Below are 27098 nucleotides of genomic sequence, written 5' to 3'. Positions count from 1 at the left end.
AAGACGCTGTAAAAGAATCAGTGTCCAACACATCCATAGCACATAGGAAAAACAATGGAAAAGCTCCATTGTCGCCCCTAAGGGCCCATTCACACAGAGAGCATTTTGCAGTTAAAATGCAAGATGCAGGTCAGTGGAATATCATGCATTTAGAGAATCGTTTTTTTGTTTTGTTAAAACTACTTTTAACTAATTTAACTATATAGCGCCCCATGTGGCAACACAACGCAACAACACGTGAAACCGAGTTTGCTGATGTCATTCAGTGTCAATCGGCAGAAAGTCATATTTCTTGCTGTCTGACCCAAACCACTTACAACACCAGAAGGAATTAAAGCTAGAGATGCAATTTCATCCTGTGGAAACAGGTCAGAGCTGAATGAAGAAATAAATGGCTTGGAGAAGGGCAGTATGCTGACAGAAATAGAGGCCCGGCCCTCGGGAATGCATCTGGACTGATTGGGCTGTGAGCTTTGCAAGTCTCACTAATGAGTTTTGTCTTCAGCCATGACATTTTGGTCTCTGAACAATTCACACTCATTACTATCAAACCATCATAGCATTGGACAACTTAGTGTCTGAACCCTGGAATTTAAAAGGATTTCTATCATTTAGACATCTGTAGATATTTCTTCAGTTTGAAAATACTCAGGATTGAGGGAAATACACACTCACATGGCAGTTTGTAACTATTTTATGTTTTGCTGAAATTGTGGCTAATTCGTATGAGGATAAATAGCACTTTTTATACATGATAAAAGCAATGTATACACTCACATGAGATGAAGACCCCAGTCATATTAATAACCAAACAAAACCTGTCAAAACATGGAGCGGGTCACCTCATGGTGGCAGCCATTTTGAGGTGACATGACTAGCCGAATACTATTCAGTTTGTCTTGTTAACCCCCTATTATTGGTCACTTTTGCTCATGGAATAAATGAGTTGTGTTTGAGTGTAAATTGAGCATTTCAGATAAGTTTTGCATGATGCTACATTTGTTGCGACAGATTTGATTAATTGCTGCATGTGCAGTTTTTGCCAATATTTTTTTTGCTTTTGTAGACTTAAACTGCTTGATTTAACCTTCCTATGAGAGCAGTCAGTCATTTTGCTTGTGTGTTCAACACTCTTTCAACCAGCTCAAATGTCTCTGAGTCTAAAGCAGGTGTGCTCATGCCCCACATAGTAAATGTCTCACATCTTGAGAGGTTGCCCCCATAGAGTTGTCTGCAAGTCTAGTTAAAACCCACCTGCACATACAGCTTTGCCATTGTTCATCAGATGCCTGAAACACACATGCACAGCCATTCCAACCTGTAAATGAATGGAGCTGTATTTGTGCACCAAGAAAAGCAAATGTTTACAGAGTGAGCCAAAAGATCCAAGAGACAAAAACTTTCACAGAACTGAACACAATGCCATTTATTTTCGTCAGGCACTAACACCGTATTGAAATATCATTTAGAAATGGATTCAGTTCAATAGAAATGCACAGAAAAATCAACATGGGTATAAGTAACCTCTAATGGCTCTCCAAAACGTGAAGGCAATTTATTACAATTTGGCTCTGCAAGTTGAGGATACCATCATGCCTAATAAAATAATTTCATTTTGGTATGTAAATTCTGCATCAGCTGTGGTGAGTTGATAAAAACCGATGGGTGGAATCCATTTTTAAAAGGTTGTTCACCAGATGTCTCTCTTGGAAAACAAGAAGGATGAACCAAAGACATCACATGAACAAATGGATGTTTCTGGTATCAAACTAGAAAAAAAAACCTTTATGAGCTGTTATGTGATATAAAGAAATACCTGATGTACACAGGCCCACAATCTCCAATGTCTCATCACACAGATGTCTAAACGGAATGACCCTGTTGATTTCATCATGTATTGAGTGGTACAGATGAATGTAAGACCACGGCAGGAACAAAAATCAATCAACTCACTTCCATGACAAGTTTTTTGAAAGCGAACACACTTGATACTTCCTAGAATCCTGCTAGAATGACAACAAAAAGGTCAATGGGAATCTGTATCAATTCCTAATGCAAATTTCTTAAATGGGAGCATCCACTTTTCCACAACTATGTGCAATTTTCATATCCAAAGAGTGCAACAATATGAATCTAACTCAAAAGTATGAAAAGCAAAGTGTAAAAAGTGTCTTTAACCAGAAAAAATAAAATAAAATTCTTGTTTTTCTCGATTCAGTAGCATCTAAAACCCTCATACATGCACATCAAACATTCAGAAACATCCCAAAAACCTTTTTAATAGAATATGACTAATAATAAAAACAGATCGCAGTTGTTTTTGTGTTCAGTTCTCTTAATTTTTACTCCGCCAGGGGCCGCCATGAGGCGGCGACAGCACAAAATTAATGCAAAGTATTTTGCCACTCTAAAAAAGGTTGAGCGATAGTGGATCGAGTCTGTAGTCGTCCGCTGTGTGAAAAACGAAACTAAACGGGTGTCGTCAGAAGGAGATAATAGCAATATAGTGGTTTCACAACAAAAGAGGAATAATTTAAAAATAAATCAACAGCACAGTAAGACAAACATACTGCATAGTACAAAGCCCCTCTGCTGTGTCCCCCAAAAGCAGAGGGCTGTAAGGACAGTGTACAGAAACCAGAAGCAGCTCCTGGGCCGAATTGAGCAGCACGGACAGCATCTCCTATAGCTCCTTCTCCCGGAGCCTATGTTCCCATAATCCCTGGGTCCAGCAAAGCCGTCGTTTAACGTCTATCCGACACATGTAAGAGAGGTTATTCGTGTTCACTGTTGTTGGTGCCTTTTTCCCACTCTATACTCTCCTCGCTGTGGGTGGGTGAAGCTCCTGGTGGGCCAGCGGGGCGCACTCGAATGCCCTGGAAGCGCCGGCACTCCGGGCAGATGCGAATGTGACTGCACCCTCGCGCCACCAGGGCGGCCTCCTGCGCCAGTCTGTGGGAGAGGGGTTCGGGCAGGCCGGTGCCTGTGCACAGCTTGCCGTTGCTGAGGCTCGCTGCTGTGGCCCGCGCCCGCCGGTCGTCCAGGGGCAGAGGCTGCGGTCGCAGAACACTGGCTCCGCGCCTGCGCCGTACCTGCAGGCTGTCCTGACACAGCACGATGCCCTGCAGCTCTCGTAGCATCTCCTCGCACATGGACAGCTGTGAGGCACAAACACGGAGACAGAGGGAGAGGAAGAGAGAGAGAGAGAGAGAGAGAGGCCAGGGGGTCTCACTGACACGCTGCACACAGGGGGTGGAAGGCAGCACAGCCAGAGCATTGATCAAAATAACACTGGACTATACAGGGGGCGCTGGCTGTTTATCTGGACTGATAAATCACCGCAGAGAGATCAGAGAAAACGTCCCGAAGCGCTTGGTGATCTCTGCACGTGCTCATTACATTCTCAACAAGTTCACTTTTAAATGTATATTGTTAGATTTGCATTTCAAAAAGACATGATAAGTGAGTGGAGCTGTTGTGTTTGGGTCATTTTTTGTATACGGTGCCTTTAATGCTTCAAAATTGGGCTGAAATTGCTCCCTTGAGGAATATGATTTATGTTTCAATGGTTATTTACACAAAATTTTCATCACTTTACAACAGAGGTGTCGTGTTTTCCTATGTCATCTTAATGAAATTCTGTCATGAATTAAATATTATTGCACAATATTACAAAAAGAATGTCTTGATTAAAGACTGTTAAATTAATTAATATTTCCTTGAATTGTTCATTTGTCTTAATGGTTGTTTTACAGGAGTATTTTCCTCTTGTCTTCAAGTAGCGTTTTAAGTAGTTTGAGTAGACCTTAATTTCCTGGGGTGACATCAAATTTGAAGGGGAATACTATGCATATCCACTTAAACTAAACCACTCATTCCTAGACAAAAATTTTTTTTTTTTTAATATGTGACAAATATGTATCAGCCAATGTCTCCAGCACAATATCATTGATGATCTAGCCTTAATGTTTCCATCCTGTTCAGTTAAGGTGTGGTCACAATAGAAATCCATTATCTATTTTCAAAAGTGTAGTGTTGTGTGAAGCATAGCTCATGCACAAGTCACTCTCAAACCAAGCAGCTTTCTGTTGGTCAACACAAACTTGAACCTGCTGCAAAACTGCACAGGGAAATTGCCCTCAAGATAAATTACAGATTACACGAATTATTATTGAAATGGCTGAATTTTGCCCATGAAAATTCACAGAACAATGATTAATTTGGCCACACCTTTATACTACAAGGTAGAATATGTCTAACAGAGGAAAAAAACACTATTAGGGGCCGTTCATACAGAACATATTTTTGCCTTTAAAAACGGGAGACGCTGCACAACATTACCCAACTGCAGAGCCTCATCGCTGATGAACAGAAAGGAAGGCAAAGTCTCGAGACACATTTTTAAAGTGAAAGTTCACCCAAAAATTAAAGTTCTGTCATCATTTACTCACCCTTGTGTCGTTTTTTTTCATACATAAAATAAGATATTATGAGAAATGAAAACAATTTTCTAAATATCTTCTATGTTCCGCAAAACAAAGAAAGTCAAACAAGTTTGGAATGACATGAGGGTGAGGAAATGAGGACAAAACTTTCATTTTGGTGTGAACTATATATAAAAGTTGAACTTCTTTTAATTTGACACGAATAAAACAAAAAAGCTGCTTGTGATGAATTTATACAGAAATTTGATGTTACTTCCACCCAATTATGCCACATCCCATTAGCATTCATTTCATCTTAGCTGATCAAATCCAGAACTCAACAAGTTTTCTGAAAAATATCAACATACTCGATGCAAATTAAAAAAAAGGATTGTCATGAGTTTGAAAAGGCACTGCACACAAACAATGATGTGATTCTGGGAGCTGTAATGTTAGTGGGCCTTTGGTATGGAGCGAAATATGTGCCATAATTTAACAAACAAATCCAGCATTTTGCAAACAAACTCAATCTACTTTGCAAAGGAAAACTCGACTCGCAAACAAACTCAATCTACTTCGCAAAGGAAAACTCGACTCGCAAACAAACTCGATCCACTTTGCAAAGGAAATCTCAACTCGCAAACAAAAAGAAACCAATGTGTAAGCACAAAGGTCACAAATGCGTCCAGGCAGATTTTCTCACAAATACGTCCAGGCAGATTTTCTCACAAATGCGTCCAGGCAGATTTTCTCACAAATACGTCCAGGCAGATTTTCTCACAAATGCGTGCAGGCAGATTTTCTCACAAATGTGTCCAGGCAGATTTTCTCACAAATGCGTCCTGGCAGATTTTCTCACAAATGCAGTTGAGCAACTTCCTCTTCTAAAACAGTAGATGGCGCTAAACTATAGGCTAATTTAGCGCTAGTCTCCCAGGAGAAGCACTGATTTGAAAATTGCCTTTGCCTACAGCTGAGGAAAATGACCGGGGAAAGGGGGTGTTTCTGTCTTATTTGATCTATAATTAACCTTTTTGAGGTTTTCTCTTGCCAAACGTTTATTGCATATCTAGACAGAAATCCACATTAGCACTTAGTAGCACTTCACTCTCTAGGATCGGGGAATCTATAAGCTGAAAGCTCTGCCATCTTGTTGCTTTTTGTCATTTTTTTCTGCATCGGACTCATGCGAAATTACTAAATTAGTGATTATGTCTACACTTGAATGAATCTATTTCTTTCGTTCTCTATAAAGTAATGAGAACATTTAATTTAATTGAAAGGAGGCTCCCACTTATTTATTTATTTAGCCTAGTTGGAATTCAGTCAGCTTAACAATTAATGTAAAAAAATAATTAATGCAAAAAAAAAAAAAAAAAAAAAAAAAAACAATATACAATTGTTTCTTATCTTGCCTGTGACGTAGCCTATGCAGTGCCCAAATTATTATTTTGGACACACAAATGAAACCCGCTGCTCAATTAAATGAAATGTTCTCATTCATTTATGGAGAACGAAAGAAATAGATTCGTTCAAGTGTAGACATAATCACTAATTTATGGTGCTAATGTGGATTTCTGTCTAGATATGCAATAAACGTTTGGCAAGAGAAAACCTCAAAAAGGTTAATTATAGATCAAATAAGACAGAAACACACCCGTTCACCGGTCATTTTCCTCAGCTGTAGGCAAATGCAAGTTTCAAATCAGAGCTTCTCCTGGGAGACTAGCGCTAAATTAGCCTATAGTTTAGCGCCATCTACTGTTTTAGAGGAGGAAGTTGCTCAACTGCATTTGTGAGAAAATCTGCCTGCACGCATTTGTGAGAAAATCTGCCTGGACGCATTTGTGAGAAAATCTGCCTGGACGCATTTGTGAGAAAATCTGCCTGGACGCATTTGTGAGAAAATCTGCCTGGACGCATTTGTGAGAAAATCTGCCTGCACGCATTTGTGAGAAAATCTGCCTGGACGCATTTGTGAGAAAATCTGCCTGCACGCATTTGTGAGAAAATCTGCCTGGACGCATTTGTGAGAAAATCTGCCTGCACGCATTTGTGACCTTTGTGCTTGCACATTGCTTTCTGTTTGTTTTTTCCTTTGCGAAGTAGATTGAGTTTGTTTGCGAGTCGAGTTTTCCTTTGCAAAGTAGATTGAGTTTGTTTGCAAAATGCTGGATTTGTTTGTTAAATTATGGCACATATTTCGCTCCATACTTTGGTTGGAGGGGTCATCTTGGTGTTGGATCAATGTGATGTGGTGTGGATGAAGAGATATATACAGGACAGGTAGAACGTGTTACCCTTTGGACTATGAGGCATACCAGTGCAGGGCCCTAATTATACACTTGCATGCATAAATGCACCTCACACACACAAACACACACTACATAATGCTAATACACAAAGCTACCCAAAGGGTAATGCAAGTATTTAGCTTATTTATCAAAAATAGGGTCGAAACTGCACTGGCTCAACTAGTCACTTGATGTTGACACATAAAACTTAAGTGCACAAACAAACACACATTTTTCAATTAGAATTTAGTTTAGCCTCACTTTACACTCACCCACATCTAGACAAACACATTATTTTTCTGTGAATATTTATACACAATGCTCAGTCTATGAATATGGGCAATCAATGGATCCTTTTCACAGACTGTGTTCACAGTTATTAAAATTGCAAATCTAGTGTAGTTTTTCATATTTTAATTAAAAAATTTTTTTGGCATGTTACCTTGGCAGGTAGTAAATTACAAAAAACAAATTAACGCTTCTGCGAGGGCGTTTCTAATACAACGACGGCACATTTGACATAATTCTCTCTTCTAACCGTTGTAATCAATCTCTCTACATTTTCCCCTCTTTTGGGAAAAGTCATAGAAACGCTATCATGTATTTTTTCTTTTGCTATTGGAGAAAATACAAAAATTCTAGTTTGAAGACCTCCGATGCAAAAGTCTCTAAAAGCAACCTCTGTCAAAAATGAGATAATAATATTGAGTGAATGCTCTCCGCACATAGTATACGTTCATCAAATACTTTCACTTCAAACTCACTAAATCCCAGCCTCAGCCCATTCAGAAATGCCGGTGCTTGGGTAGAAACCTATACATAGGAGCCTGATAAAAATGTTTAATATTGAACAAAAACTTTAGACGGACTTAGAGGCTTTTGCATCTGAAGTCTTCATTTGCTGTCGTCTCCCATTCACCACTACAGAAGTTTATCCAACTATGACGACTTCTGCTTCTGAGAACCCCAAAAATGTGAAAAGGGTCCATAATACAGTAAGTCATGAAGACATAAACAAACACTCATGCATTTGTACCCTCCAAAAAAAAAGTCACGTCTTGGGGTTCTACTGAAACATGCTGATGTGTTTATTTAGTGAAAATCACAGTGTTTCATTTGAAACAATGCAGTCTGACACACACAGCCATCAATCTGCTTCAGGGAGGAAAATAAAAGACAAAACAGAAGGAACTTCATTTCATTCAAACGTTAAAAATCTTTAGGCCGTGTTGGTTGTGACAGTGAAGACCCGTGTAGATGAGTTTGAGGTATACTCTTTGTGAGGTGCGGGATGGGGTGTGGGGTGGTTCAGGGAGGGAGGCGCGAGGGCGGGGAGAAGGACAGAAAGCAGAGGCAGGTAAAATAGCCCTCTCTCACCTCTGTTCCTGGCGTATGATGCAGCATCCACACAAACTCCAACACTGCCATGAAGATGGCCACCAGCAGACCACACACAAGCACCACGAAGATCCCACCAATGTTCTCCATGCCCAGACCTACACAGAAATACACAACAAGATAAACGTCTAATGACAGATTCTGTTTGGACCAGTAGTTGAGTGACAGGTGGTTTACCTTTCGCTCGATGATCCTCCTCTTTCGGACACTTGCCACCATCCCACCATTTCCTCTTCAGGATCTCTAAGCGGTTTTCCTCCTGTAGTTTGAGTATGGCCAGGTCAAACTCATCTCTGTAGACAGAGCCTGAAACAAACAGTCATAAATATCCATCTTAGAGAAGTCAAAAGTCAGAGCTGGATGTATCATGTCTGCTCTGCTGACTCTGTTCTTTTAGCTTATCGTATCCTAAGCCCTTTCATTAATCATGTTGATTAAGCATCTGTTGGGCATAAATCCTTGGTTAACATAGGTTAAAATCAATTTAGTGCAATTTATATTCAGTCAATGGATTAGTTTAACTTCAGCGATCCGATTAAAGCCTGGTGTGCACTGTGCAATTTTGGCTAAATATAAAAAGATTTCTTTCATTATAGGGTAAATTTGGCAATCTTGCATCACTTATTGTAGCATGCTCACTTGCAACCAATTAGTTAATGGACAGTGTCCATTTATATTAGTGGTGATGTGAAAATAAAATAAAATGAAAAATAGAAAATAATAATAATAATAATAATTATTATAAATATATATATAATTAAAATTATTTAAACTACCCTTCAAATTTTTTTACAAAGAAATTAATACTTTATTCAGCAAGGATAAATACTAAGATTTCGATTACAAATAAATGCTGTTCTTTTGAACTTTCTATTCATCTAAGAATCCTGAAAAAAATATATCATAGTTTTCACAAAACTATTAAGCAGCACAACTGTTTTTAACATTGTTAATAAAAATAAGAAAGTTTCTTGAGCAGAAAATCAGCTGCTTAGAATGATTTCTGAAGGATCATGTGACACTGAAGACTGGAGTAATGATGCATCCCAGAAATAAATGACATTTTATAATATATTCAAATAGACAACTTTAATTTGTAAGAATATTTGACAATATTACTGTTTTACTGTATTTGAATAAAAAAAAATGCAGCCTTGGTGAGCATAAGAGAATACGTTTTAAAACATTATAATTTAATCTTACTGACTCCAAACCTTTCATTAGCATTCCCTTCATGTTATGATCATACTACATTGAGTTTGCTCTGGAAAAATATTTTTTTCCCTTTTTTTTTTGTGAAGCCTCAACAGAATTTTTCTTTTTCTTTCAGGTAAAACATAAACATGGTGTGTGTGGTACCATTTCAATTTCCTATGTTAATGAGAATGTCAGATTTTGACAAGATTGATCAGCCAGTCAACGCTGTCAATCGTACGGTGACAAAAATAAAGCTGAAGTTGCACAGACTGCATCGGCTTTTACAAAAGATCTCACTGAGATCATATTATACAATATGACAAGCAACCACCATAAAAAAACAAAACAATTTGCAGTGTGCAAGACTCCCTGGTACATTTCTATGCAGATTTGAATTAGTTGCATTTTAATCAATACAAGACCTGCTAACTCCACATAAACTCTAGTCATTGTTGTTTCTCCAACAGAAACTCATTTCTCACCCAGAGGCATGCCAATGCCATAGCCCTTGGTGTCCAGCAGGCCTCCGATCTGGGTGAGGTTGCAGTTGCGCTGGCGGTAGTACTCGTTCATGGTGCTTTCCAGCAGGTAGGCGTAATTGGAGTTGAGCACTCGGGCAATGCCCTCCTCTGTGCTCTTCACGAACACACTGGGTTGCTTGGAGTACATGAAGTTCCACATGCGCTGGTACGTCTGGTAGCGGGAGTTCTAACCGAAGAACAGGAAATATTAGGATCATTATGCGCATTCTTGCTTGCTCCTCAACATTCATCTGGAGTCCTGACAGCCAGTCACTAGAGATTTGAGAAGGCTAGACTGACTGTGTTAACCAAGGACTTGGTGGTTGATAAGCTGACAGTTTGACATGTTGATGTGACAACTGAATATGTGAAACAGCCTGTGCTTGCTGAGAGACGGGTCAAGAAACGGCCCCTCGGAAGCATAAAAATGTGTGAATTAGTCTGGGCAGCCCTCTGGAGAGGGAAAGATATCGAGGGGGATTGACATTAAGACAGCAAACAGATAAATCCCAAAGTAGGGAAGAGCGCTAGCGACATGGTCAATAAACGTGCCAACAGGCCATTGATTTTTGGGTGGAGTTCTCTTTCATTCTGTCCTTGAAGATCTCACCTGGAAGAAGGTCATGGTGGACCCTCCGTGCATTGTGCCATATTCGATGGCCGTCTGGTCAGCCAGATCGTCCACCGACTCGATGGGCACCTCCATCCTCTGCACAGTGAGAAAGGCCGCCAGGTTGGCTGTGTAGGAAGAGATGATGATCAAGGTGAAGGCCCACCTGGAATGACAAACCAGTTTTAGGCACGAGGAACACAACGTAGAAGCAGCTCTGACCCAACATCAAAAGAGCTTGGAGCTACTGTGAGCTTGGCATCCGAATGAGAAGTTGAAAGGCTTCTCTGAATACTGTATGCCTGTTCTGAATACTCAAAAATAGCTTGCTTTTATTCTCCACTGACCTCAGTGTGCTGCAGTCGGCAAGGCCTCGAAAAATGACAGTATAATAACGCAGCAGAAAAACAGAGGCCAAGTGAGAGTAGCACTTTTATCTGCTATATCCAGCAGCTGACAATGAGATCAGGGTATAGAAGAATGCAATACTCTGAAAAATACGCTGAAAAAACAGCTGGTTAATGCTGGTTTGGTGCTGGTTGAGCTGGTAATTCAGTGTAAGCATGCAAAACCAGTTTCTTTGCTGGTTAAGCTAGCTGAGCTTAAAGACTCCAAAAACCAACATAAATGCATAATGAGGGGCAAAATGACCTGTACTGGATTCAATGTTTGTTTTTTCAAATTATTATTATTATTTTTTTTTAAGAATTTGATCATACACAAATGTATAAAAAGTGTAACAAAAATATTCAATAAGCATTCTTTTAGATCAATCAGAAAAGAATGTTGCTAGCAAAACCAAGTTCATCAGTTCGATTCACATGAAATGCAAGAACTGATAGAAATGTCTATAGCTTGATGCAATGTAACGTCACTTTGGATAAACGTATTTGTATAACTAACTTGTGTTAGAATTTTTAATTTGCTGGCAATTTTTGCAGATTATTTAGCCATGACCCTTGGCAATTACTTCTCAAGAGTGTGTACCTTTCTGTCACAAAATATGAAAATTGACAATCACAAACCAAAATGTTTTAGTAATCCAATGTTAACAAATTAAATAATAATTTTAGCTATGTTTCCATCCAGAGTTTATCTTGCACAAAATTGGAATAACACATAAAACATTTGCGAATAAAGCAGCATTTCCATCCCATGTGTTTAAGAGAACAAAATCGTCACTTCTTAGGAAATTGACGCAAAATACATCTGGGAAGCCACTGTGGCTCTTTTTTCCTCCATGAAAAATTACTTGCATCTCAGAGCACACAGACAAAACTCGTCTGCAAAAAAATGCTGTCATGTTATCTTGTGTTTGGATGCCTGATGTTAGGAAGGAATGCAATTGTGTTACACATTTCTAGGAGGTCATTATATCAAGGCTGCGTCTGAAAACATAGGCAGCTGACTTGTTGCCTTACTGCCTTATCCGGCAATGACTTTGTAGGCAGTGTTTGTGCATGAAGGTACCTCACGAAACTGATTTCATCACAGACTCTCTATGCTGCCTTCAAAAATCGATCAGATGAAGGAATCTCAGGAGACAGGAAGTGACACTAACATTGGATTCGGACGTGCCTTGATGCCTTGCAACCTTGGAATTTTTAAGCTTTCAGATGCAGCCCACATCATTCTGATGACTTTGGCTCAGGCATTTCAGAATGACCAAACCAACATTTTAGATGCTGTGTAATGAAATTGGTCTGCAGGTTAGTCCAGTTAAGCCATGTGAGTTTTTTGTTGCACATTGAATGATTTATTTGGTAAATGTGTTTCCATCATAGTTTATGCATATGTTTATACATATGCTTATTGGATAAAAAATGTATCCACTTCAACTGAATGCATACGTTTTTTATGCGCATCTTTCATTTATGGGCATCTTGACGATTCCATCCAGCTGTTTTTTATGCAATACCCCAAAAAAGCGCATAAAAACAAGTGGATGGAAACATATCTATTGAAATAAAACATATCACAAAATCTGATGTAACAATATGACAAAAAACATTATAAAAATTCCATAGTAAAAACCCATCGCGAGACCACTTCATCCAATGGCGATCTCTAGAGCTTCCTGGTTTCTGCTCTCCTCGCTTTTACCATGGAGGAGTCTGCATGGACCATCATCGCACGCTACCTAGGGCTAAGCAGCCTAAGGTATCCACCGAGCACCTGCCACGGCAAAAAATGGCCCTGATCAACACCAGATCTATGGTAAACAAGACTTTCATCATGAATGATTTCTTTTCTTCTCTAGACTTGGATTTTTTATTTATAACTGAAACGTGGCTTTCTGCTGGGGATTCAAGTCCTTTTTCTGAACTGCTACGTGCTACCGTCAAACTGCGTATTTTTCAATTTTTTTCAATTTTGACTGGTCGAGGTGGAGGAATGGCTGCGTATTTTTCAATTTTTTTCAATTTTGACTGGTCGAGGTGGAGGAATGGCCTCCATTTACAAGGACGTGTTTTCTTGCCGCTCTGTTGCATCTAATGAGTTTAACAGCTTTGAATTGCAGCTGTTTACGCTGGAACTTTATAAGCCTCTTCTGATTGCAGTGATTTATCGTCCTCCTAAACACAAGAAATTTTTTACTGAGTTTGCAGACTTCCTGTGAGAATTCGTACCGAAATATGACAAACTTTTGATATTAGGAGATTTTAATGTTCATATTTGTTGTGCTGCTGACCTGTTAGCTAATGTTCCCACTCATCATCATGGACATACACTTGACTTGTGTTATGAGTGTTATCTCATGGTTTTTCCCTCTGCAATCTTGAGGTGTTTTTCTGATCATAAGTCAATTTTTTGTTTAAGTCAAAGTTTTCTGTTCCTTTTGCATTTAATGCTCCAAAATCTATTACTTATGCTCGCCGTTTCTGGCTTACTACGTCTACTGCCAGAAATGGCTTTTCTTTAGCATTCCATGACGTTACTCTATCAATGGAAGATGGTCATTGTGATCTGAAGAGCTTCTGTCTAGGTTTAATTTTATCTGTGAAAACGTTTTAGACTCCGTTGCACCGCTAAAGGCACTAAATCTTAAACCAAGAACTGAGCCTTGGCGAGATGATACAATATGCTCTCTTAGACAGATTTGTAGAAGAGCTGAGCATAAATGGAAAAGGGATAAACTTCAGGTCTCTTTTGAAATGTTAAGAGATTCGCTATCTCAATATCAGAAATCGGTAAAAGCAGCCAAATCAAGGTATTTTACTGAAATTATTAATAAAAACTATCATAGACCGAAAACTCTTTTTAATATTATCAATGCCACTATCAACCCTCCTGTCTGCTCGCTAGCTGATGTGTCTTCATCTATGTGTGAGGACTTTCTGAAGTTTTTTGTTAAGATAAGTGATCAGAGATTGGGAATCACTCCCTTTTCTTCTGATCCCTCAACTCCCCCTAGTTGTACTGCTGTTTTTAGTCAGTTTAGCCCTATTACTGGCACTCGTCTTCAAGAAATAGTAGAGCACCTTAAGCCTTCAGGCTCTTCTACTGATGTTATCCCTCCTTTTTTTTACTCAAACAAGTCCTTGATGTTGTTGGTTCTCTTCTTCTGGTCATGTTAAATCGCTGTTTAGAAACTGGTATTATACCTGATCTGCTAAAACATGCATCAGTCAACCCCTTGCTTAAAAAACAGAACCTAGACCCCACAGTGTTAGCCAATTTTAGACCCATCTCCAACTTGTCTTTTATTACTAAGATTTGGGAGAAAATAGTCCTGCAACAACTGCAAAGCTTCCTAGCTAATAAAGCGATATTTTTGAAAATGTTCAATCTGGGTTTAGAAAACATCAGAGACTGCATTGTTGAAGGTTTTTAATGATGTACTTATAACCTGTGAATCTGGCGACTATGCTGTTCTTGTGCTTTTAGATTTAACTGCTGCATTTGATACAGTAGATCATGCTGTTCTTATTGCCCATTTGGAACATTATACAGGCATTACAGGTAGTGCACTGGACTGGTTTAAATCTTATCTTACTAACAGAAGCTTCTCAGTGAAGATTGGAGAACATACCTCTAGTAATGCTGTGTTATCTTGTGGGGTTCCTCAAGGGTCCATTTTGGCCCCCATTCTTTTTTCTTTATACATGCTTCCACTTGGTTTTAATATTAGAAAACATGGGCTGTCATTCCATTGTTACACGGACGACACTCTGTAAATGTATTTATCTGCCCTTAAAACGGTTTTCAGATGGTCTGGACACGCTTATGGCCTGTTTGACTAATGTAAAGACCTCGTTGTCTTTAAACGTTCTGAATTTTAATGAGAGTAAAACGGAAATTGTTATATTTGGACCGTCCGATTCCTCTATCACTCCTAAACTAAATTTTGATGGTTTCATCTCTTGTATGAAGCCCTGGGTGAGAAATGTGGGTGTGGTGTTTGATGAATCTCTGAAATTTGACAGGCAGATAAATTTAGCAGTGAAATCCTGCTTTTTCCAGCTCTGACTGCTATCAAAAATAAAGACATTTCTTTCTTTTAAAATTTTGCGAAAAAGTAATCCATGCATTTATTTCTTCGAGGCTGGATTACTGTAATTGTCTTTATGTTGGGATTAGTCATTCAGCTATGTTACGATTACAGTTAGTCCAAAATGCGGCAGCAAGACTTCTGACGGGTGCAAAAAAAACGGGATCATACCACTCCTATCTTATGTTCCTTACACTGGTTGCCAGTGCGATACAGAGTGGATTTTAAAGTTTTAAAATCTTTAAATGGTATGGCTCCAGCCACCCTATTGACTGAGCACCATCCAATTAGATCACTCTGGTCATCCAATCAGAGACTCCTGTCTTTCCGGAAATGACGGAATGGTCCCCCCTACAATGAAGTGTAGGGGGGACCATGCATTTTCTGAAGTTGCCCCCAGAATCTAGCCTGGAAATCCAGACCTAAATCTAAAAGATTAATGGTCTGGCGTCAACTAATGAAAATCAATAGACAGTAAAAGAAAATCGCCCAGCTCGAGGGGCGGCACCAAGCATGCATTTGAAAATCTCACTGCACGCAATTGGATAACACTACGACCAATCACAACAACAAGCCCCATACGCTTAGCTACCAGGGGAGCTAACCGGTAGATTATACTCTTACTGTATCCAAGAAAAACACCCTTCTTGCAAAGGAACAATTCGAGTGGCGTCTTCTGTTCCTGTTTTAGATAAAAAGCCAAGTCTAAATCGTTTATTGTAGCGGCCAAAGCCGTTTCAAACAACTGGTGTTCATCCATAGCCATCTTGCAATGTTTACTAATGACTTCGACGTCACAGCGCTGTCGTCTTCTGTTTAGCTCGCCTCTGGCCCGCCTACATCAGATAACCCGATGTGATTGGTGCAGCTCAGATCGAGGGGCATATTTAATGAGCATCATTACTCAACACCAGAGTAACTCGCTGAGCAAATTCAACTTGTGCTCTCGCGAGAACTCTTGATTACCAGGGTACCCAGAATCTGGAATGACTTGCCCATTTCGTTTAGACTGGCTTCATCTTTATCTGGTTTTAAATCTAAGTTAAAAAAAATTGTTTGATAAAGCATTTAATACATGTTGAAGCACCCTTCCATTGTACTTCATTGTTATTTTAAAATGTTGAAGCGCTTATTTTATGGTATTTTATTTACATTTTTTTTAATTGATTTTATTGTTGTTAGTTTTTGTGTTTTTAGTTATTGTAAAGCACATTGGACAATGTGGGTTGTATTTAATTGTGCTATATAAATAAATTGCCGTTGCCATTGCCAATATTAAAATCCAACAGGGAAAAATGCGTAATGAATGAATGTACTTGGACTGCAAAAAATGCTGTCTTGTTGTTTCCAGTCAAAATCACTAAAGATTCTTAAATCAAGATACATTTTCTACATAAGAAAAATGACATAAGGTATTTAGTCTTGTTTCCTGGAAGAAGAAAAAAATAATTAAAGTGCATTTTTCTTTTTGCTAATTATCTGCCAATGGGGAAAGAAACATAATTATTATATTATATAATATAATTCTATTATAAATATTTGTACTTGAAATAAGCCAAATATACTCAGTAAGAAAAGCATTTCTGCAGCATGAATGAATATATGAATGAAGTATTAAACATCGATTTCACTTTAAAAAGGGAGAGGAGACCGGAAGAAACTGGGTTTACCGAAAAAAACTGCTTCCGACCAGGTTAGGTTCACAGAGTAAGTTACTGACTCTAGTATAAGTTACCTCTCTTTTGGCTCGACATACCCTGCTTTCTCGGTTTTGGCATACCTCCCCATTCTGAAACGAAAAACCCCAGAGTTTCCCTCATTTCAGAGTTAACATACTCAGAGTTTTCACTTAACCTCCTTTCTGAAACGGGCCTCTGGATCCAAACACAACATATGTTGTTGACCATCAACGCAAGTCTTTTCAGAAGAGAGAACTTGTTTATTGTGCGCTCTTACCATACTCCACTGACGCAGCGAGTGGACAGGGCTCTGGGGGCGATGGTGGAGCCTTGCTGCATGAAACCCCCCACAGGAAACCAGAAACTGTTGCCCAGAGAATACTGGTTAATTAGCAGGTTACAGCGCCCCTTCAGGCAGGGGTGCGGGTTGTACCATTCGTAGGGTGTTAGCCTGTGTGCCACAAGGAGCGACAAAAAAGAAAGGATAAAAATGAGTAAACATAAATGAGCCAAGAACAATTTTAACAGTTGGCAAAGCATGAAGTCACCAGAGCTCCCTGTTGGCCACGTAACCTGGTTTTTGTTCCCTGAAGGGGCTATGCAAGCTTTAGCCGTGACTGACAGGACACTAATAAAAATGCACTGCACTGCAGCGACAACCTCACATTACAGCTCTGTTGAAATGCCGAACACAAGCAATGCAGAAAAGCTAACACAGGTCAGAATTCAATAAAAATGTCAAAAAATATACACATTATAGAGATGCAAACAAAGAAAAACACACATGCACAAAATCTCCAATGATGAATTTATATAAAATGTCCTGACAGGTAATATTTTTAGTAAATAAAAACACAAAACACCCCCGTCGTCCAGCAGAATGCTGGGAAAATCAGCAGGCTACTGTGAAAGAGTATAAAACATGTCATTTCTTTTTTGATCCGATGCAAAGCTGGAATAAAATGTGAGTTTAAAATTAAATATCTACAAAAACACCTTTTTTTTGTCCTAGAACAGCATTCCGAACAAACCATCAGATTTCAGGGTTAAGTTTAGGACTGTTTCATTGGACCAACAAAGGATATTGATCCTGGAACAACCACATTCCTATTATCCAACAATCCTAATCTCTTCCCAAAATCAGAGTGCAAAGTTTAGTTCTTATAGTAGGAATATTCCAAATTCCTAACAACTAATCTTTTCCCTCCAGTTTTAGCAGAGGGTTTTACTGTATGGATAATGTATGGTTTGGTGTTAAAGCAAGCTCTCACATACACACACAAAATGTCCAAGCTACTTGTTTCCATACAATGAAAGTGAATGGTGTATTCAAGGAAGACTTTTAGTGAGTAGACTGTTTCTGACATAAAGCTACTATTTGACAACAGAAGACTTGGAATATAGAGCATGACTCACAATTATGTTGCTTTTACTGAGCTTTTTTGTCCATTTTGAGTGGTGACAGGCCCAGTCCCCATTGACTTTCATTGTATAGAAAACAGCTGTGAAAAATCTTTAAACTGTTTCCACTAAAAAATAAAGTCATACAGGTTTTGAAAGACACGATTATGATTAAAAAATGTCAGATTTTTTTTTTTTTTTTAGGTGCACTACATGTTGTTTGAAATCTGTATGACTTTCAAAAGGAGAGGCTTAGCAGAATATCCAAGCTACTCGTTTCCATACAATGAAAGAAAATGGTGAGAATGAAGAGAACGTTTTTTTCTAGAGCTGCTGTAAAGCCAAACAATCTCTGTTACTTTAATTTCCTATTATCACTGTAAAGCTGCTTTGAAACAATCTATATTGTTAAAAGCGCTAAATAAATTAAGGTGACTTGACCAGAGCAGTCAAGCTTTTAGTGAATGATTAATTAAATTTCAGTCTGTTTCTAACATAAAGCTACCGTATAACTTAAGACTTGTGCATGATTCATACAGACCACTTTTATGTTGCTTTTATGGGGCATGACAGCCCAAGTCTCCATCCACATTCATTGTATGCAAGACTGCAGACTAAAAGTTCTTCAAACTCTTGTCATTCAGGTTAGGAGCGACATGAGGATAAATAAAGTAAATAATGATGGCCTCTTTTCCATTTTTAGCTGTGCTACCCCTTTAAGGACAGTGTCGGTGCTATTAAGATCCTGCAGGTGTCAGTGTGGAGCTGAGTATTTACCTCGCAACCAAAAAGAGCACGCAGCTGACTGCCAGGTACGCCAGCAACATGAAAAGCCAAACCCCAGGAGAGAACGGATCCAAAAAGGAGAAATACCCCGGTCTTCTTCCCTATAAAAACACACAGGCAACATCAAGACTTCTAAAACTAACATCACAAAGATCCTATAAGCCTTATCATTCAATTCCAGTAAGTAAACATTCAGGAGATTTCAAGTTAAAGACATTTAAAAGCTTTTACGGTTGATTGGCTTGATCCAAACAAAGTGCTTGATTTTCTGTCTCCTAACCATTTTGGCACACTCAGAAGATCCAATAACCGCTGGAACAGAACTAGGGAGCCGATTCTGTACACAATAGTCAAATCCAATTATCTCTCCAAGAGGTACTTTGACAATCGGTGCATGGTCAGCAACAACTTAACAGTCTCTTATCAGCAAGAAACTGAGTGTGAAAGCACCAAGGCTAATCTATCTACACGGCATAGATGTCTTACAGATGGCGAATCTAAATTGTGCCAGCGATGGATACACTCGCAAAAACAAATCATTTGGGCTGTTTTTTTTTTTTTTCTGAGACTACAAAAGCCAGGTTTACTATAGTGCTGAAATGAGTAATTATTCCACTATCTATTCCACACCAGGCTGAAAATTCATTAATGTGCCTGCAATCATCTCCATATTAGTGTAATTGAATGGCATTGCTGTTGAGCTGGACACTAAAAGCTGTAATTATACAGCAATAAATAAGCCAAGCATGTTTATGGTAGATATACAAGAAAACTGATGGGCTCTCCATGAAAAAGCTGGTTCAGGTGTTTTATTCTTAGTCAGGTTGCTTTAAACTTACTTACGGAAACTGGCATCGAAGGATGGCAAAATTGGGCCGTGCCTGGAGCCTGTATGTGCCAGACTGAGCTTGTGTTAGATCTGAGGGGATAATTGTATCGTGACTTACAGCGAAGGGGACTTGTGGATAGAGCTCACGGGGAGGGGGGTACGTTAACTGTGATGTTGGGTTTCTGCAGTCTGCTTCCAGCTGAAGCAACTTGCTTTGTTTACAGTCTCTAAATTAAATTTTAAGGTTTAAACAAAAGCACAACAAACATTGTGCAATGCAAAAACCTGCTGGAAAACAAGTGAGAAAATACGTTACTAGTGCGCATCTGTCTCAGAGGTGAGCTACACAGGTTATACACGCAGTTTAACAGCCTTTCGAACATGTAACACCCTCTAGAGCGAATCTTAACAAATGAGCACAGATAAATCCTCCCCCAGATTGACTGAACAGCAGTGCAATAGGGCAGTTCTTGCTCGACTCTAGTGGGTCCCCATAGGCTCTGGTGTGTCTCTGTGGTGTTATGTAATTTCTTACTTCTGGCTTGTTGAATTTGAGGTAAGAAATAATTTCTCTCACTGCTGCACTAAAGGTTTTGTCTTTGAGAAGTGCTGCTGCTCCGGCTGTCAAAATAAAACCATGCAGAAGCAGCCGCAGAAACCTGCAGTCATGCCACCTCAACCAGCCTCTCTCACCAGGGTTCCCTTGTATTTAGTTAACCAGGTCCTCATTAACATTTTGCACTACACAACATATTAAATTGCTAAAATGTTAAAATTAAAATGTTGCTCCTAAGATATTCAGCATTTGTACTTATCACTGCTTCTGGTAACAATGTTCAGCACAGAGAGTTGTTCATGGGAAGAGAGATTACCTCTCTCTACTTTTTAAAGCTGTCAGTTTATTAAAACAATTAAACATGCCTTTTGGCTGTAAAGTGATTGATCTTGAGTTTGAATTTTCTGATTTTTTTTTCTTCATTTTCCAAATGTAGGGCATTCACTTCCTGAATAATAAATAAAACCACTGCTGGCTTTCTCATTCGCGGCGTTTCATTCATCGGTGATGTTTCATACTTTAATGATAATTACATTTCACCATTCAATGACTGCAAATTGATTTTACTTTTAACACCTCATACGGGTTTGATTTTGTAATTTTGCCATTTTAGGATTTCGAAAGGGTGTAAAACAAAGAAACGCTATTTGAGATTCTGAACTTCAAGATCAAATACATTACCATTCAAAAGTTTGGGGTCAGACATTTTTATCTGAAAGAAATTAATACATTTCTTTCAGCAAAGATGCTTTGGATTAATCAAACATGACTGTAAACTTTTCTCTATTAAATAAATGTTCTTTTGAACTTTGTATTCATCTAAGAATCCTGAAACAAATCATCATGGTATCCACAAAAATATTAAGCAACACAACTGTTTAACATTGATAATAAGAAGAAATGTCAAGACCTTGACCATGTGATGGGAAGATGTTCTTGCTTCCACTGAAGCACAAAATGCTATTTGGATTATTTTCAAACCATTCTGGAGAACATGATCAGCTCAAGTATATGGTGTCGAAGCCAATATCAAATACTAAACAAAATAAAATTTCCAAGAAACAATGACACAAAATAGTATGGAAGCTTGTTTCTGCCTCAAAGTAAAAAATAAAACAGGTCATTGTGAGATCAAGCTTAAAATAAGTCACACAAAGAAATAAAGTTGCAAGATATAAAATCAAATTATGAAATTATGAAAAGGACAGTCACATTATGAAATATAAAGATACAATTACAATGAAATATAAAGATACAAAGTCAGAAAATGTGAGTTACATTGTAAGATGTTACAACTATAATAAAGTCACAAATTAAGTCAAAAGTTACACTGTAAGAAAAAAGAAAGTTACATTGTTAGATACAAGGATTTACTCTAAGACTGAAATGGACTTCCATAAAATGGTGATTAAACATGCATTTAATAAAAACATGTAAATGGTTATACACGGGTTCATCAGGTCTCTCTTTTCTGTCCCACACACCTAAGTGCGGTGTCCTGATCATAAACTCTTAAATAGTCTCTCTTGTGATTTGCTGTTTGCTTTAGTGAAGCGTCTGCTACAGGAAGAGAAACAGTGATATACTGTCAGCGCATGTTTACCAGCCACTGTCAGATCGACTTGGGCTGAAAAGATTTGAAAACTTAATGTTCCATTGAATTCCGCTGAAAGACGCTCTGCGCGGTAACATTCACAATATTTCATCATCTGTCACCGAAAATGTCCAGATTTAAAAATCGTCCTGCTGTAGACTCATTTTAAGCAGAACTATGCAACCATGGCGGATTGTAAACACACATAACTGGAAACAGCAAGATGCATTATTTTAAATCTAAAGTACGTCATGAAACCAAGCAAACTGCTGCAAGACAAACGCTCAGTCGTGAGTCAAGAGGTCTCAATGCCGTAGAGGCACAGAGGTTCTTCACAGCCGCTCACAACTTGAAAAACATGTGGCCAGTGGGAATATGGTCTTGTCACAGCTGGAATGCTTCAGTGAAAAAAAGTGCATTGACTTCTTTATGTTATGACTCTTCTCAGTGGCTCTTTTTTCTCTCTCTCCATATACACACATGCATACCCTTCATCTCATAATGCACACAACGGAGTGCTGCTCCTTTGGGGCAGCGGATTATCTTGCCAGTGCTATCTAATTAACTTGTTGCACGAATTAGTTATTTCATCCTCAACCACACCTAGACTCTCTCCCTCCCTGCATACACCACACAAGACGAGGAGAGAAAGATTTGAATGCATTTGTTTGTTTATTCCAACTCTTCCAACTCGCTGCACTCACATTTTATACACAAACAAAAGGACACGTTCCATACGTTCATATCTACCACTGTGTCCAATTACACGCTGCAATGGATAACCCACTGTACCTCCAAACATGTAATTAAAACAGGGCTGAAGGCCACATTTTATTCCATTTGCCATTGCTATTGATCAAGCAGAGGATTTCATTTAAAGTTTGAAATAAGCTATGGGGGTCCTTGTAGAAATCAAAGCCTGCTGGATCAATAGTAAGTAGATTAAACCTAAACAAGTGCATGCACAAGCATCCAAATATTGAGAGCGTCATGGCTGTGGGGTATGGAGTGAGAAGAGATTATTCTGGGTAGGAGCACCGGAACTTTAGTCAGCTCAACTGAAACTGAAACACTGGCCATTATAATGTTGGATGTTTCACACATATATTCGCGGTCCACTAAATTCCATCAGTAAGAGCAGAGTGTGAAAGTTGAATTAGCAGAGCAATAGCACACATTGTGCATAAAATATTGCAATCCACACAACATAATTGGAGACATTTCAGAGTTCAAAAGAGGACATTTTTAAAGGAATTTTTTAGTGCGCGTCTCGCTGGCACATCTGTGACCAGGACAGCAAGTCTTTGTGGTGAGAGCCACGGTATCCAGGGTAATGTCGGCATACAACCACGTAGGGCAAACTACATCCAACAGGAGTATTACTGTCGACACAAGAGAAAGCTGTCTCAAAGGGATGTCCAGGTATTACGCCAGATTGTATCCAAAAAAACTAAAACCACAGCTGCCCAACTCACTGCAGAATTAAATACACACCTCGACTCGCCTCGTTTCCACCAAAACAATTTGTCGGGAGCTTCACAGTGTCGATATTCATGGTTGGGCTGCTATAGACAGACCTTTGGTCACTCATGTCAATACAAAATGTCGGTTTCGCTGGGTACCAACAGTGCAAATCTTTGGCTGTAGACAATGTAAAATGTGTCTTGTTCTCTGATGAGTCCACCATCACTGCTGTGTCAGTTGTGGGCTGACACAGCAGTGTATAACAAATATAACTTACTCATCAACATATATTAGATATTGTCTAATATTGCCTATCACAATATCTAATATCGCTAGCTTTTATCTAAATCGTTATCGCTAGCACAACATGCTAGTATCTCGCTAACCTGTTAACCTGCCATCCGTGCTTGCCGTCTCGTGCGCGCTCACGCCTTTTACGAGTCCATCAAACAACTGTGGTGAGTAGGATCAGTCAACAAACACAGTGAGTAATGTCTTCTCCTGTTACTGTCACTTGCACTTTGTGTCACATGTATAGCATACTCTGTCAGTGGTGAGGACTACACATGTGATAAATGCATGTAGATAGTCAGGCTGACGGAGAATATTTCAGAACTAGAGACACACATCCAAACTTTAATCGAGGATAGTAAGAATGCAAGGGCTTTAGATACTGCTTTGGATGCGATTAGCTTAGTGAACTCTACATTGTTGATCGGTTCCGGCTGAAGTAGAGCCTGTGCAGCAGGGCAACTGGGTGACCGTGAGACACTGTAGTCATGGGACAAAACACCACTCTTCCGTTCAGATTACAACATTAAACAGGTTCTCTCCACTCAGTGAAACACCCACTGAGAATCCTGCTGAATGTGCCCTAGTTATTGGTGATTCTATTACACGGAACGTGAAAATAAAGACACCAGCCACCATAGTCACATGTTTGCCTGGAGCCAGAGTGCCTGACATCAAAGCAAATTTAATAATGGTAATTAGATTATTATTCACGTCAGCACTAATGATGCTTGACTTCGCCAGTTGGAGATCACTAAAATTTACGTAAAGAGGTGTGTGAACTCTTAAGTATGATGTCAGGCACTGTAATTTGCTCTGGCCCCCTTCCTGTTCGCCGGAGTGATGAGATACTTAGTAGACTGTCCTCACTCAATGGCTGGCTGTCTAAGTGGTGTCCGCAAAATAATATAGGGTTCATAGACAATTGGAAACATTTTTGGGGCAGACCTGACCTATTGAAAAGAGATGGTATTCATCCCTTCTGGGATGGTGCCGCTCTTCTCTCTAGTTAGTAATATGGCACATAGTCTTAGAGCTCAAACATGAATTGGGACTCAGGTCAGGAAGCAGACAGACTGGCTAAACCGACTGTCTGCTAGCTCTCTTTCGTCACTGAGGTAAGATAAATCCCATCACATACTGTAGAGACTCTTTCACCTAGATATCCTCATACAGAGACTGTGTCTGTTCCCTGAATTAGGAAATACAAAAAACTCCCAAACCCATTTTGGGGTAAAAATGTAATCGATGTTCAACAAATAAAAAATAGATATTATACAGATGAACAAATGATAAACCTCGGGTGTCACAGTTCATGGGTTCACTGACTCGCCCTCCCACTGTGTGTGTATGAGTATGTGTGTGTGGGCGTGGCTTGTTCTTGCTGCTGATGAGCTGATCGGCGCCAGCTGTTTCTCATGTAGCGTCCTATTTATTGTCTGTGATTTCGTCCTGTCTTTGTCAGATCGTTTGAGGCTCTCCTGGGATCACATCGAGAGTTTCTGTGCTTCTCTGGTTCACCGTTTCCTGGCTCGTTTTGTATCTCGTTTTCTATGCCTCTGGAGTACCAACTGGACGTGTCTGACCTGCATCTTCTACTCTGTTTCTGAACTGTTGTCTAATAAACTGTTTCATTCACTCGCATTTGGATCCTACTGCCTTCTTACGTTACAGACGCAGACATCCGGTTGCTGAATATTCTATCCTTTACTTCAAAAGCACTTATTGTTAATGATATGATTACAGATTATAAACTAGACGTGTTGTGTCTGACAGAAACCTGGCTAAAACCAGACAATTACATTACTTTAAATGAGCCCACTCCCCAAGATTACTGTTATAAAAACGAGCCACGTCTGAAAGGAAAAGGGGCTGGTGTTGCTGTAATCTAAAGTAATATCTTCAGAATTACTGAAAAGTCTAGTTTCAAATATAATTCTTTTGAAGTGTTGGTGCTTAATGTAACACTATCTAGTGTAAATGATAAATCGCACTTGACATTTGTCCTAGCTACTGTATACAGGCCACCAGGGCACCATACAGACTTTATCAAAGAATTTGCAGATTTTTTATTGGAGTTAGTACTGGCTGCAGATAAAGTCCTAATTGTTGGTGATTTTAATATACACATAGATAACGAAAAAGACGCATTGGGATTGGCATTTAGAGACATTCTGAACTCTATTGGAGTTAGACACGTGTCAGGACCCACTCATTGTCACAATCATACTTTAGATCTAATATTGTCACATGGAATCAATGTTAATGACGTTGAAATTCTGCAGCAGAGTGATGACATCTCAGATCATTATCTAGTCTTGTGTATTTAGCCAAGGTTGCAAAGCCGACTCCATGTTACAAATATGTTAGAACTATCCCTTCTGCCACTAAAGATTGCTTTATTTAAAGTATAATATTCCTGATCAGTTTCATCACCTCAGCATCCCAGATAGCTTAGAAAAACTTGATAGTGCGAGTGCTTTTCCAGCACTTTAGACACAGTTGCTCCTTAGCGCTTAAAGAAGATTAAAGAAAATAGTCCAACGCTGTGGTACAACGAGTACACTCGTGCTCTTAAGAGAGCAGCCAGAAAAATGGAGCGCAACTGGAGGAAAACAAAACTAAATATTTTTCAAATTTCATGGAGAAAGAGCACGATTACGTACAGAAAAGCCTTTAAAACAGCTAGATCTGCTTATTTTTCGACTCTCTTAGAAGAAAACAAACACAACCCTAGGTATTTATTTGACACAGTGGCTAAATTAACAAGAAATAAAGCTTCTACTTTTGAAGTTTCCAAAGAGCATAGCAGTAATGACTTTATGAAGTTCTTTACTTACAAGATTGATAATATTAGAGAGAAAATTATAACTATGCAACCATCTACTACAGTATTGCATCAGGCAGTGCATTGTAGTGTCCCTGAGTAAAATTTCTATTCATTGGTTGCAGTAGGAGAGGAAAAATTGTCTAAATTCGTTAAATCATCTAAATCAACAACATGCATGTTACACCCTATACAGACTAAGCTACTGAAATAAATGCTTTCAGAGGTCATAGATCCTCTTCTTAATATCATTAATTCATCTTTGTCACTAGTATACGTACCGAAAACTTTTAAGCTGGCTATTATTAAAACTCTTATTAAAAAAATGCAACTTGATCCTAGAGAATTGGTCAATTACAGGCCGATCTCAAATCTACCCTTTTTGTCAAAGATACTTCGGACCCCGATGAAACTTGCCAATTGAAGAAATTAACGGAAAGCATAGCTGATATAAAAATTTAGATGACTAGTAATTTCCTCTCACTTAATTCTAAAAAAACTGAGTTTTTAATGATTGGACCAAAAACTTCCACACATACTAACCTAGAATACTGTCTAACAATTGATGGCTGCTCTGTCAAGTTTTGGTTAGGAACCTGGGTGTGCTCTTTGATAGCAATCTTTCATTTGAAAGCCACGTTTCTAGCATCTGTAAAACCGCATTCCATCTTAAAAATGTATCTAAAGTACGACATACGCTTTCAATTAGAAATGCGGAACAGTTAGTTCATGCGT

The 27098-nt window shown here is 38.9% G+C and overlaps 1 protein-coding gene across 3 annotated transcripts in view; it reads right to left on the bottom strand.

Annotated features, from left to right (window-relative positions):
• Window positions 1-1361: 1361 nt before the first annotated feature.
• grik4 (glutamate receptor, ionotropic, kainate 4) overlaps window positions 1362-27098 on the bottom strand; it is a gene marked incomplete at its 5' end in the record, with an annotated part of 195774 nt that continues 170037 nt past the window's right edge. For all 3 annotated transcript variants that reach the window (XM_081371082.1, XM_081371080.1, XM_081371081.1), the window contains 7 exons: window positions 1362-3158; window positions 8096-8214; window positions 8294-8422; window positions 9796-10021; window positions 10445-10610; window positions 16893-17066; window positions 18794-18903. In XM_081371082.1, coding sequence (XP_081227208.1) covers window positions 2775-3158; window positions 8096-8214; window positions 8294-8422; window positions 9796-10021; window positions 10445-10610; window positions 16893-17066; window positions 18794-18903 — 1308 coding nt within the window. In that variant the 3' untranslated portion in view covers window positions 1362-2774. The remainder of the gene's footprint in view (window positions 3159-8095; window positions 8215-8293; window positions 8423-9795; window positions 10022-10444; window positions 10611-16892; window positions 17067-18793; window positions 18904-27098) is intronic.

This window comes from Scardinius erythrophthalmus, assembly GCF_964197995.2.
Source record: "Scardinius erythrophthalmus genome assembly, chromosome: 7".
Taxonomy (NCBI): domain Eukaryota; kingdom Metazoa; phylum Chordata; class Actinopteri; order Cypriniformes; family Leuciscidae; genus Scardinius; species Scardinius erythrophthalmus.
This window is presented reverse-complemented; position numbering and strand designations above follow the sequence as displayed.